This window comes from Lepidothrix coronata, unplaced genomic scaffold, assembly GCF_001604755.1.
Source record: "Lepidothrix coronata isolate B3197 unplaced genomic scaffold, Lepidothrix_coronata-1.0 Scaffold9, whole genome shotgun sequence".
In the NCBI taxonomy this organism is placed as follows: domain Eukaryota; kingdom Metazoa; phylum Chordata; class Aves; order Passeriformes; family Pipridae; genus Lepidothrix; species Lepidothrix coronata.
Window position 1 is genome coordinate 10,555,570 of NW_016690189.1, and position 12,309 is coordinate 10,567,878.

Here is a 12,309-nt window from a genome sequence, read left to right on the forward strand (position 1 = left end):
GTGAGTTTTAGGGTAGTCCTTCTGGCAGGGGTAAATAGTGCTACTTGTTCCTTCTTGGAACTTCCTCCCTGTGACTAACCAGTTTCCTAGAAAATCCCATCCTGTTCCTCCTACCTCAGCCAGTGTGATAGCAGTTATTGCCTGACTGCCATTAGCTACGGATTTGTTCGCCACTGGATGTTTTGTATCTCTGAGATCTCATTGACTCAGCATCTGCAGTTGTGATAAAATCTTGTAAATTTGTGACATCATTCCTTTTATTTTTAATGAGGCTTGTTTTTTTTTACCCTGGGAACTGGTAGGTGTGTGGTGATACCTCGCTCAGAGGGAAATTTTCATGTAGTCTGTGATAGCTGTCAGTGGGTTCAAGTTTATAAGATCAAAGATAGTTTATGTCCTTTGGACAGAAAGGGACAATAGGTAATAGGAAATAGGCAATTCCATTGGCTGTATAATGTACATGATATGAGAAACCTCTCAGTATGCACATTAGCATAATGATGCATAAAGTGTAAGAGGACCTAAATTTTGATAATTCCAGTGAAAGCTGAGTGTTTCCATACCGTTGTGGGTCTGGAGCTGAATATTTCTATTCCTTTTGCCTATTTTATATGTCAAATGTTAGCCTTTCTGGAGACCCTCACTTTAGGAGATACTCGTGTTTTCTGTCCAAGGAATCTAGGATGTGTTTTTACATAAGGGAAATCACACAGTGTTCCTACAAGGTTCAATTTGTTGACCATGTGTCAGAGAGCCAGCAGAAGTTTGTTGGGCAGCTGAGATGTTGATTCTTTAGAATGTGCTTCAAGTACCAGTAAGTGAAACAGTCTGATATTTATCTGAAATATTTCACTTTCCTATTTTATTTAAACAGGAGTCACTCTTAGACTTGCAGAGGAAAATAACTAAGGCCAACTTCTGTGTGGCTTCAGAGCAGATGGAAAGGATTCTGCAAGCTTATCTGATCCTCGTGGAACATGCGAATGGATCCAAAATTTCACTGCCTGAAGATGTCTGTCGGGTAGGTCAGACCATCACTTTGATGTGTCAGAGTTGAATATAAAAGAGGTGTGGTCAGTTGAAGCACCCGTACATATTTCTGGTGCATCATTGGGCTTAGGATTTGAGTTGAGTGAACGGAGATATTTATTTTGAGTATTGCTACCTCTCCAATCCTGTGAGATTTTACCTCTCTATTGCAATGCTAGTGTAGCCCTCCTTTAAATGAGCAAGGGGGAAAGTGAGCTGCTGTTTCTAGAGACCTGTTCCTGCCACTGTGGAGACCTAGACCCCCATATCAGTGGTAAAGCAGTTCTGCAGATTCACATAAATTTGACCCCACTAGGATAGATTTAGTGCCTTCAAGCTTCAACCGGACTATTAGGATTTGTTTCTGTGGGCTGAAGTTTAGATCACTGTGCCCTCCTGCTCCAGGGACTGTCCGGATCATTCAGACCAGCTAGTCATTATCTTCATGGATGAATATCAGTTCTCTCTCTTTCATTTCAGGCTTTAATAAAAATGTTACAAACACCATATCTCTCATCATCTTGCTGCAAGACGCTGCTGAACACCATTTCTACATTCCTACTGGCTGAGAATGTTTTGTTGCCTGATTCTTTAACGAAGGAAGCTATTGAGAAGGTAACAAGGATTGCTGCTTATGCCAGAAATCCCAGAGTTCAAGTTCCCTAGAGCAGGCTGATTTCTGGACATTCTATTTCAGACTGGGAAATATACTGTAAGGTTCCCTTTAGCCTTTTGCACAGATAAGGGAGAAGCTGCCCAATGCCTTAAATAATGTCTGGTGAGGTCTTGGGACTCCTTGACAGTCTTGCACAGGCCATCAGTATAGCAATGCCACCATGGCAGACATCATTGCAATGAAAACCAGGTTCTGATTCAAATACCTACAGCCTCTGTAGAGAAAGGAGGGAGAACAGGGAAGGGACATGTCTTACCTAAGGTAATAAAGCAGGCCAGTCAGTCAAACTTACTGAAAAAGGTACGTTTTTCATTAAGTTTACAAGCATTTAATGACCATGGCTTAGCCTTGTGAACAGGGTTCCTACAAGTGCAATTTTGATTTAGAAAGCAGAGGGGTAAGCATATTTCAGTACTACCTTTGCTCCTGAAGCATTGACAGGATCAACTGTGTACATTCCTATCAAATGCAATGTTACAGAGATTAATAGGAGATGCTACAATGGAGTCTGATTCTTTAGTTTTCCTTTTACAGTACATTATGATTTTGCAATTAACAGTGTGGACCGTAGTTGAAGTGTATGTGTAAAAAAAAAAAAATACTTGAAAGAAAAGTGCTATGCAATTTACAGTGGCAAAGTAGAGCTTTTGCAATTGTTTAAAAAAGATTAAATTTCATCTGGTCTTCAGTGTTTACTTGTGTTGAAGTAAGGTCGGTTCTGCCTGTGGCAGGAGGCCAGTTTTGCTCTGGAGATGTCCTTCAAACATTTGAGAATATTTGTGTGAGCTTCTTTTAAACTGGAGGAGGCTTAAAGCTGTCCTTGTCTTCTGAAGGATCTGGGAAAGAGAGATCTGTATGTGTATGTTACGTTGCACATCTTGGCATTGAGGAGCACTGATCCTGGGTATCTCAAAGGACTGTTCCTATCTTGGATCCTCCACAGGCAAAGCGGTTGACTCTGCCCATGAGGTAGTAAACTTCCTGCAACCTGCTACAAAAAAAAATGCTGAGTTGAAACATATTTTCCTGACAGTTGGTGTCTGTGCTGCAGTCCTAGAACTTTGAACTTATATTTTCCACATCACATTAAAGAGATAGCTCAGCTGTCTTTGCACAGAGACAGTTGGATCCAACAGCATTTGTCAAAAAGGGTTATGTCAGCAGGGTTTGTTAAAAAGGACTGTGCATTTCTGTACCTGAATTGTCACTTGGAAACGGTACTGCTCTATGTGCCAGAACCAGCAAGAGAGCCAGGCTGGGAGTCTCAGAGTTCAAAGCATGATTGATACATGTACCAGGAAAAAAAGTCCCATGGATAATGGAGAGTTGACTATGAAATGTCTCTTGTAAATCTCTTCCTGTCAAACTTTCATTTGCATCTTGCAGGTATTTGCAAGTGGATTTGAACGGCGCTTTCTTTTGGACTTTTCTGAAGCGATGTTCACAGTGAAGCAATTTGAGAGGGTAGGTGGAAGCATTTGTGCATTATGTTTACTTTTGTTGCCAAAGGGAACAACTGGGAATCCATAGTATATTTACCTGCCCTGTATGCTGAAGGATTGTTGTGTATTGACACGATGTTTATTTAAACTTCTGGCATGATCTGATAAGAACAAAAGAGGCTACTTATGCTATTGTGTTAAAGTTTTGTAAGGGTTCTCAGAGATGGAGAAAGGTGATAGGTATCTGTTCACAAAAATAAGCCTCTCTGTTGAGAATTAAAAGGATGGGCATGTTATGGATGAGAGGAAGAGAAGTAGTTCCGGAGAAGCTAACTGGAAATGAGTAAGAGATGTCTGATAAGTTGGGCCTCTAACTGGTGATCTGTGAGGAATCAAATTAATTAAATGGAGTGGGAGGTGAAAGCCAAGGTTGGGTATCTGGAATGTCCTAATGAGACTCGATTTGGGGCAAACTGAGTTTTTTTGTTAAACCACTGTCCCTGCTGGGATAAGAGAATGTCTGTGTGCTGGTGTCTAGGGGAACCAGGACTGATAAATTTGATGCTTTGCTGGCTCACTTGTGAGCATTTGGATTCTGTGTGGCTGGTGTCACGTGGTTTTTTTTGTGGGTTTGTTGATGGTTAGAGAAACTTGCCAGTCCTTGATTTTTGACCTTTTTTTTTTTTTTGTCCCTTCAGCATTTTCTCCCATGCTTTCTAGAATACATTGAACATTGCTTCTCTGGCACAGATACCTTTGCAAAGGATGAGGCTGTGGCAATTCTGGCTAAACTCATTTTGGTGAAAGCAGAGCCTCCTACCATCGGTTCAATGGCATTTGAAAAGTATCCTCTCATTTTCACTGAATCATCTGTCAGGTGAGACTTCTCAAGTTTAGGAGACACTAGATGTGTCTGCATGACTGTAGGCCTAAAGGCAGTGCAGAGCTATGTAAAAGTTGCCCTCCAGTGTTTGCTGAAGTTGTGTGAACAGCAGTGTTGATGGCAGATTTGCAAACCAAGTGAGGCAGTAGGATCCCCTTTTACTTTTTGAGATTATTTGAGAAGAGGTGCTACTCTGGAAAGGATATCACTATTATAAGAAGAGTGTTGTGGTACATGTATGATGGGAATTTGTTACACTAACATGCATGCTGCATCCTTAGGCAGGTAATCTTTGTAGTGAGTGCTGCAGTTCAGGTTCTCATCATTCCTAACCTCCTGCCTGTGCCCCATATTTCTTCCCTGTAGGCATATGTCTTGTCCAGGAGCTTTGTAGCAGCAGTACTATAGTCTTACCATAGAGCACAGCTGGATACTAAAGGACATGTAATTAATTCAGATACAGCACTGTGCTGGCACAGCTTGACTGCTTCTAGTTGCAAAGTTGGCTTTGTTGCAGTGAAGTGGTTGCTTTCCCCTGGAGCCTCTTTGGGGTAAATGCTGAAGCACAGAATGACTGCTGCTAATCTACCGATAGTGATTTTTCTTGTAGTTCTGACTCAGAGAATTCAAAACTTTTGACTTGTATTGCCTTTTATGTAAGATTTTATCTTTCCTAAAAGCAACCCACTCTGTGTGGGTTTTTCTTACTTCTGTTTAATAAGAGTGAAGGTACTGGGGTTTAGAGAACAAAAGGTTGAGTCAAAATGATTAAATTTGGTTTTCTTGCCAAATGTTCTTTGTCTGTTGATCTCTCTGTTTTTTCAGTGGTATGGAGTACATAGCTGAGAAAACCTTGGTCCTACCTGGACTTTTTCTGTGCTCTTGCAATGTCAGTGGTAGAAGTTAGGGCTGGGAGACATCTCAAGAGTTGCATACCCGATCTTCTACATAGGATGGAATTTGCGTGTCCTAAACTGGTCCTGAAAGATGTCTGACCAAATAGCTATTAAATACTCCAATTCTGGAGATTCCCAAGCTGCCTCTGGCAGTCTGTGCCAGTACTTAATGGTTACACAGGTGTTTTTTTGATTTATTTTGGGGTTTTTTGGTTGTTGTTTTTTTCCTAGTCCTCAGTGTATGAATTAAACCTCCTTTACTGCACTTTAAATCCCTTGCTGCTTATCTGCAGGGAACATAAAGAGCAGAATATTTCTTACTCTTTGCATGCAATTACAAATAGCAGGCTTTGTTCATCAGAAATGTCTGAGATCTTCTTTCCCTGGACCAACAATCCTAATTCCTTGAGGTTTATCTCATAAATTTTGTTTCTTAAGCCTGTAATGATTCTTGATGTTTGCTTTTTATTAGCTTCTGTATTTCTTGAAGGATGAAGCCTATACAGCTTTCTGTGATCTTGCAAGCGCTGGGTGGAATGGAAAGATTGCTGTTTGTGGAGTGTGAAGTACTGTTCATATGTTCCAGTATGGTGTCAGCCCTATTTGCCTGCACATAGGCTTGTTGATTTGGGCTCAGCTTGTGGTTCCTTTTAAGTCCCAAAACTTATACTTCACTGGTTGTTTTCTGTCATCCACCTATGTCAATGTAATTGTGGTTTATTAACAACAGTCATGATAGAGGCGACTCTCAGGTGCTCAGAGTGTCCTAGCACCCTAGTTGTGAGGGTGTCCAACTGAGAACTAGTGTAATTTCTTCTAGAAATATTATTTGAACTTGAAATAAAGACCTGATATTTCTTGCAGGCCATGTTTTGTGCTCTTCAGCATAACTAGATGTTATTTTGTGCTGTAGAGGACACTGGAAAATAAAAATCCCTTGGGTTGTCCAGGTCCTTTTTGCTAGAAGTAGCAAACTTAATTTTGAATATCATAGGAGGAAAAGGAACAATTTCTAGTATGCAGTGATGGATTACTGAAAAGTTTGGTTTTGTTTTTAGCTCTAATACAAGGCAACAAACAAGTAAAAGACAAGGAGAAAAGGCAGAAGTACCGGTGTTGGATTATGTACTGTCTTTAATTCATTTACCAGAGAAGGAAGACATCACTGACCTTTCACAGTCTTGGGTTGCCTTGGTTGTATTGCCACATATTAGGTAAGGGATATTCTAAGGTACTATTGTCATGTATTTATGTAGTACTGTCTAGTTCACTTTCTTTAAGAAATCACTTTACTAAGAAAAGGACAATAATTACTACCCCTAGATTAAGGAAACCAGGATTAGAGGGCAAAAAAAATGCTGTGTGGAAATACCATGAGTCAACGGTAAAGACAGGAATAGAATATCAGAATTGATTGCCTACTCACTTTGTTCTTGATACGTTTCAGTTTCTATTTTAAGCACTATCCTCTCTTGACACTGGTTTTTATCAATAATTATTAAAGGAATAGTTTGAAAGAAGGTGCAATGAATGCTACAACTGAAAGTGTGAATCAGAAATAGCAAAAACGTTTTGCTGCTGGTTTCAAACTTGGGGTTAGCTACCTGTAATTTAGTACAAGTACCTGTAATTTAGATGTGGAAAAAAAGCTTTCATATGTGTGTTGGTGTCAGTGTAACAGAGATAAAAGTTCTTCCCATTTACTTTGGACAGACCAATGCACAAAGAAAACATTCTGCCTCGTGTGACAAGTTTTATAGACTCTCTCTTCACAGCCATTGACAGAGGAAGCCTCTGCAAAGGTCAGTTATGGTTACTTCCTGTTTGTTTGCTTTTTGTTGATATATAAAATAATATAAAACAGTTTTTCTAATGACACAAAGCATGAAAATGAATAGCAGTAGCATTGTGTCCAAAATTATTAGCCAGCTTGAGTAAAACTAAAGGAACAAAGCTTGGGAGGAAACAACCTCCAGGAAACAACTCTGCATTTGTTGTTCATAATAGTAATGGGTTGACAGATGTTCTGCTTAGTGGAAGGCAAAGGTAATTGGGAAGGAAAAGAAGAAAGTGAGGTAAAAAAGAGACTGGAAATCGATCTAAACCAGATCCAGGATGAAGCAGTCAAGTGAAGAAGAGTCTTGACTTGTAAGCTGCAATTCAAACCTATAGTGCAAAGACTGGGACATTACCTGTCAGTTAATAGCCGTCAGTCAATAGCTAAACAGCAATAACAACTGTACACTCAGTCTAGCACATTCCAACTAAATATGTTATCTCAAACTTTTTGAGCCCTGTGTTGGATGCCAAAAAGGACTGTCATGGTTTAATCCCAGCTAGCATCTAAGCCCCCCACAGCTGCTCATCTGCTCATACTTGCCTAGTGGGATGGGGGAGAGAATCAGAAGAATAAAAGTGAGAAAATTTGTGGATTGAGGTAAAGACAGTTTAATAGGTAAAGCAAGAGCCACACACACAAGCAAAGCAAAACAAGGAATTCATTCACCACTTCCCATGGGCAGGCAGGTGTTCAGTCATCTCCAGGAAAGCAGGGCTCCATCATGCATTAACAGTGACTTGGAAAGACAAAGACCGTCATTCCAAACATCCTCCACGTCCTTCTTCTTCCCCCAGCTTTATGTGAGCATGATGCTCAGTATCCCTTTGGTCGGTTGGGGTCAGCTGTCCTGGATGTGTTCACTCCCAACATCCTGTGCACCCTTAGCCCCCTCACTGGTGGAGTGGGGTGAGAAGCAGAAAAGGCCTTGATGCTTTGTGAGTGCTGCTCACTAATAACAAAAACATCCCTGCGTTATCAACACTGTTTTCAGCACAAATCCAAGCCAGAGCCCCATACTAGCTACTATGAAGAAAATTAACTCTATCCCAGCCAAACCTTGCACATTCTCCATCTGTTATTTGATAACACTGAGCATTTTTGTCATGCTCAGGTACCACACGATCCAATACAACCTCATTATCCACCCCTCCGCTTCCCATCCTTTGATATAACACACCTATATCATTCCCTTAGTCTATGGACCACCTCTGTAAAATGTCCACAAAATGTCCACTGACTTCATTTAGTCCATGAATTTGGGCTCTATCTGTTATGGCGATCACTCGGGACAGGAGAAATGGTGTGTTGCGTGCAGTTATTTGGCACTAAAGCCAGCTCATGTTGGTTCACTGCTGCACTTGCACTGCTTCTTGTAAGGCTCTGACCCAGATGACACCTGCAGTTCTAAAATGCTGCATCTTTTCTCCAGACTTGGGTGGTCACTGATTGTCTTCCCTCTCTGGCCTTTTTAAAAAAAAAAAAAAGGAGTTTTGACTGAGCTTGCATAGGGTGGGGCAGTTGTTACTAGGAGAAGTAGGAAGTATTTGGCCTTGTGCCAAAATATAAACAGGTTTTGGAATGCCCCAGCTTCAGTGGTCATTGTTCCTATGTTTGGAAAAGCTTTTCTAGAGTCTGTCATTTTCCATTTATAATACCTTTATTAATATTCCTAAATGTGTCTGCGAATCGGCTCTGTTGCTTTTTCTTCTCTAGTATTTGTCAAACATGGCCCTTTTCAATTTAGACCTTTTTTCTATCGTGTTTACAGGGTTTGCATGCTGTTGTGATTATTTTATTGGCAGTGTGTTTATCCTAAAAAAGGAATACCCAAAGTTTCTTTTCTTGGGTCTCATCTCTGGTGGCAGTAGTAACAGCTCTGTACAAGCTCTGTGGGTGTGCAAGAAGCACATTGCTATTTCTTCATTTGCCCATAAGAGAAAAGAAAATAAATGCAACTCAGTTCTATACCCATGCATCCTATTCTCCCATCTTACACTTACTTGCTTGGTTTCCTCACCCTCCTCCCAAACTAGGGTTCTTTATCGCATTGTGCTGTCTGAGACTCCTGCCACAGTGCTTAGCTCCAGATCTCTGCTTTCTGTGCATGTGGCTGTGATGGAAACTTGCAAACTGGGAGCTGTTTACAACCTTCAATGCTGGCTTGCTGGAGGAGGCATTTACTTTGATAGCCAGAGGAGCATTTCTTTTATATGTTACGATAATGGTTAGAAAATACACACACTAGTTCTGGGATCCATATGTTACCTTATTTCTGTGAGTCCAGTCATTTCAGGATGGGCAAGCACCATACAAGCACAAGTCATTGACAGCTGAGTAAATATACAAGCTGTTCTTGTTCTCTTTCTGCTCCAGGAAGCCTGTTTGTGGCCTGCCAAGCTGTAAGTACTCTTCTTAGTTTGGTGGAGTCTGCTGAAGTACTCCATTTGTTACCCGTGGAGCGTGTCAAGAGCCTGGTGACGTAAGTAAACTCTGCCTGTTCTGTGGTACTTCATGATTTTCCTTAGTAGGGCACAGGATTGACTTTGCCTTTATGTAGGAGCTTGCTAAATGCTTCTTTGTGTGCTGCCCATTCTGTTACACTGGTGCATTGCTTCAGTATTGTGGTTATGTAAGGGAACAAATTTGTAGGCACTGTTTGTTTGGAGAACGAGGTAGATGTAGTGCCTGTTCAGTGACACCTTCTCTGCAAACTGATACTTTCTTAGACAGCTGCAGGGTAGTGTGTCAGGTAAGTTGATTCTAGTTTTACTTTACTTTTACTAGTAACTGTGTTATAATGATAAAAGAGACAGGAACAGCACTTTCTGAGCTGTGTCAAAAGCCTGAACTTCTGCAGTTTGCTGCTGGTGTTGGGATTCCATCATGTCCTTACCTATCCACGTGTGTGCTTGCTCTGCAGTGGGATGAGGTTTTGTATAATCTATTTTATTTATTTTAACTCTTTTACTTATAATTAGCACACAAAACTAAGTGACTGGAGGGATTGAGGGAGACCGTTAGTCTCTCTCCAGCATCTCTCATCCCTCTGGGGCTGGGAGCATCTCCAGTTCTATGGTGGCTTGAGCTTCAAAACATCCTGCTCAGTTAGGAAGTTATGGTGCCCATGTCTGAGGCATGATGGAGATGGAACAGCTTGCCCAGATCAAACAGGAAGTATTGGCAGCAAACTTCAGTCTAATGCTTTTCTGCCAGCTTTGGGCTGGGAATATGAAACCTGCTTGGAACAAGGGATGTAAGGTAGCAGAAGGAGATTTCCCTGTGAGCAGGCAGGATTCCTGGTGTCTTACCTAAGCGAGGATTATTTCTTTTCTGTTGATCACTGACTGAGCATCTGGGCAGTAGCAGAAGCCTTTGTGTGATCTGTGGAGGTTTGTTTTCTGCAACTGTGTGTGTGTGGGGGGGTGTCCAGCATGTAAGCCCTAGCTTGACAAGCCTGATTAACACAAAGGAAGAATATCACGCCTCTTGAGCTGCCATGGGCTTTGTGGCTGCAAGCCAGTGTGCTGTTGAAGTCTTGACTTCACTGGCCTGCTGGTGCAAGCAGAGTCTGAAATCATGTGGAATTTTCCTTAAATGTTGTTATCACTACTGCTCTATTTTCCAATATCAGTGTTGTTGCAGTGCTCTCTGGATGCTAATATAATACTCCATTGTTTTAGCACTTTCCCTTCAGACCCCTCTGCATTGCTCTTGGCTGATCTCTATTACACGAGGTTGGCATTGTGTGGCTGCCGGGAACCCCTTTCCCAAGGGAACCTAATGGACTTGTTTGAGAAGTTGCATCCTAATATTTCCACTGGTGTTTCCAAGGTAATTTGCTTTTTTGAGCACATACAGAGTAATTTATATTTTAACAACATAATTTAGGTAAACTTAATTTAATGATAAAGTCTGAAAGGAGAAATATGAGACTGTGTAAGGCCATTACTTCCATAGCATCTGCTTAGAAGTGTGTCAACGGGGCATGAGTTAACAGAAGTTAACTCTTAGCCCTGAGGCTTGCCTCTTCCCCAGAGGTAAATTGGAGCAGAAGCCTAATGCATTCATTATTGATTGCCTTCTAGACTACAGGAGTTCATCTGTTTCTCAGGTCTAAGACGAACCTAGTGAAATCAGTCTCCTGTGCAAAACATTAACCTCTGTGTAGGTGTATATGTGTCTGTGTATATAGCCTGCATGCCTCTGACATATGTTTCTGCTTTGAATAGGTTCGGCTGTTGACTGTCCGAATTCTAAACCATTTTGATAATCCGCCTTCTGGGCAGATTGAGGTAGGGCTAGAACTTGTCATTTAACATTTCAAAGGCATCTGTGTTTGATATTGTGTGTGAACTGTTTTCCACTTTGCAGAAACAAAGCATGGATCTGGTAGAAGTTGTCCTCTGCTTCTGTGCTTTCACATTCCAGTTTTATCTCTTCGTCCCACTGCCTTCTGGTGTGCATTTTGATGCCTAAATGGTGGAAACCAGAGCAAGTCCCTTGACTTTGTTCTTTGGTCCATAATGGCTGGGAGTCTGTGTAGTTTTGTTGAAATACTTTTCAATAAGATAAAGGTACTCTAACAAAATGCATGTCACTTGTTTGTTCAGGGTGACAGCGCAGGGGAATTTCAGCCAGTATTTGCCATATTGCTCCAAGCAGAACTTGTGCCAGCAACAGTGAATGATTACAGAGAGAAGCTTCTCCATTTGAGGAAACTACGGTGTGACATAGTGCAGCCTGCAATACTAAGTGGATCTTTGCAGGAGGTAAGGATTTATTGTCAAAAAGCAGTTGTCACATTCCTTTATTCCGAGAAAATGTTCTTATTCCATTGCAAGGATTGCAGAGTTTTTAATAAGAGTGCATCAAAAAATCAATTAGCTCCCAGATAAGGTTTTAGAAAACTTACTGTAAGTAGAGATCACAGCTCCCATTGTCCTTAGGAGTATTTAGTGTTTAGTAGAACAACAGTGGTATCTAGATAAATGACCCACAGTCAGATTCATCTGGGTTTGATATCGTAGAAAGAAAGGCAAATGATTCCAGGGAGAAGTGAGTTGTGAGCAAATTTAAGATCATGACATTGCAACACCCTTAGTGTGATTGAACTCCCACTGGTCATTGGCAACCCTCACTTACGGCTCTTACTTCAGCATGAAAATCTTGTATGCCTGTGACTGTTGAATCTCTGCTGCTGAGCTGAAGGCCCTACTTTCTAGATTTTAGAATGATCACAACTTTATTAATTACATCTTCATGGATTTGGTGTGAGGGTTGGTTTAATTATTCTGGCTGTTGCTGTACCTGTATAATTTTTTCACTTTGACTTGTAGCTCCTGTGAGGAAGGATTGTAGGTCATTCCTACTGCACGTAGTTCAGCAGGGAGCCAGAGGACATGCTTTTAGGTCTAGTGAAGTGAATACTCCTCAGGGCAAATGTTCCTCTTTATGAGGTCCCTAATGCTGCTATGGCAGCACTGAAGTTGGAGAGGGAGACAGACAGTCCAGATCATCTGTGCTGAACTGATTTTTCTACATTC

The 12,309-nt window shown here is 41.2% G+C and overlaps 1 protein-coding gene across 1 annotated transcript in view; it reads left to right on the forward strand.

Moving 5' to 3' along the window:
• UTP20 (UTP20, small subunit processome component) overlaps positions 1-12,309 on the forward strand; it is a 62,290-nt gene that overhangs the window by 6,364 nt on the left and 43,617 nt on the right. The window contains exons 9-18 of the mRNA XM_017804340.1: positions 875-1,021; positions 1,510-1,644; positions 3,092-3,169; positions 3,846-4,024; positions 5,985-6,140; positions 6,640-6,728; positions 9,140-9,245; positions 10,447-10,597; positions 10,996-11,058; positions 11,377-11,535. Coding sequence (XP_017659829.1) covers positions 875-1,021; positions 1,510-1,644; positions 3,092-3,169; positions 3,846-4,024; positions 5,985-6,140; positions 6,640-6,728; positions 9,140-9,245; positions 10,447-10,597; positions 10,996-11,058; positions 11,377-11,535 — 1,263 coding nt within the window. The remainder of the gene's footprint in view (positions 1-874; positions 1,022-1,509; positions 1,645-3,091; positions 3,170-3,845; positions 4,025-5,984; positions 6,141-6,639; positions 6,729-9,139; positions 9,246-10,446; positions 10,598-10,995; positions 11,059-11,376; positions 11,536-12,309) is intronic.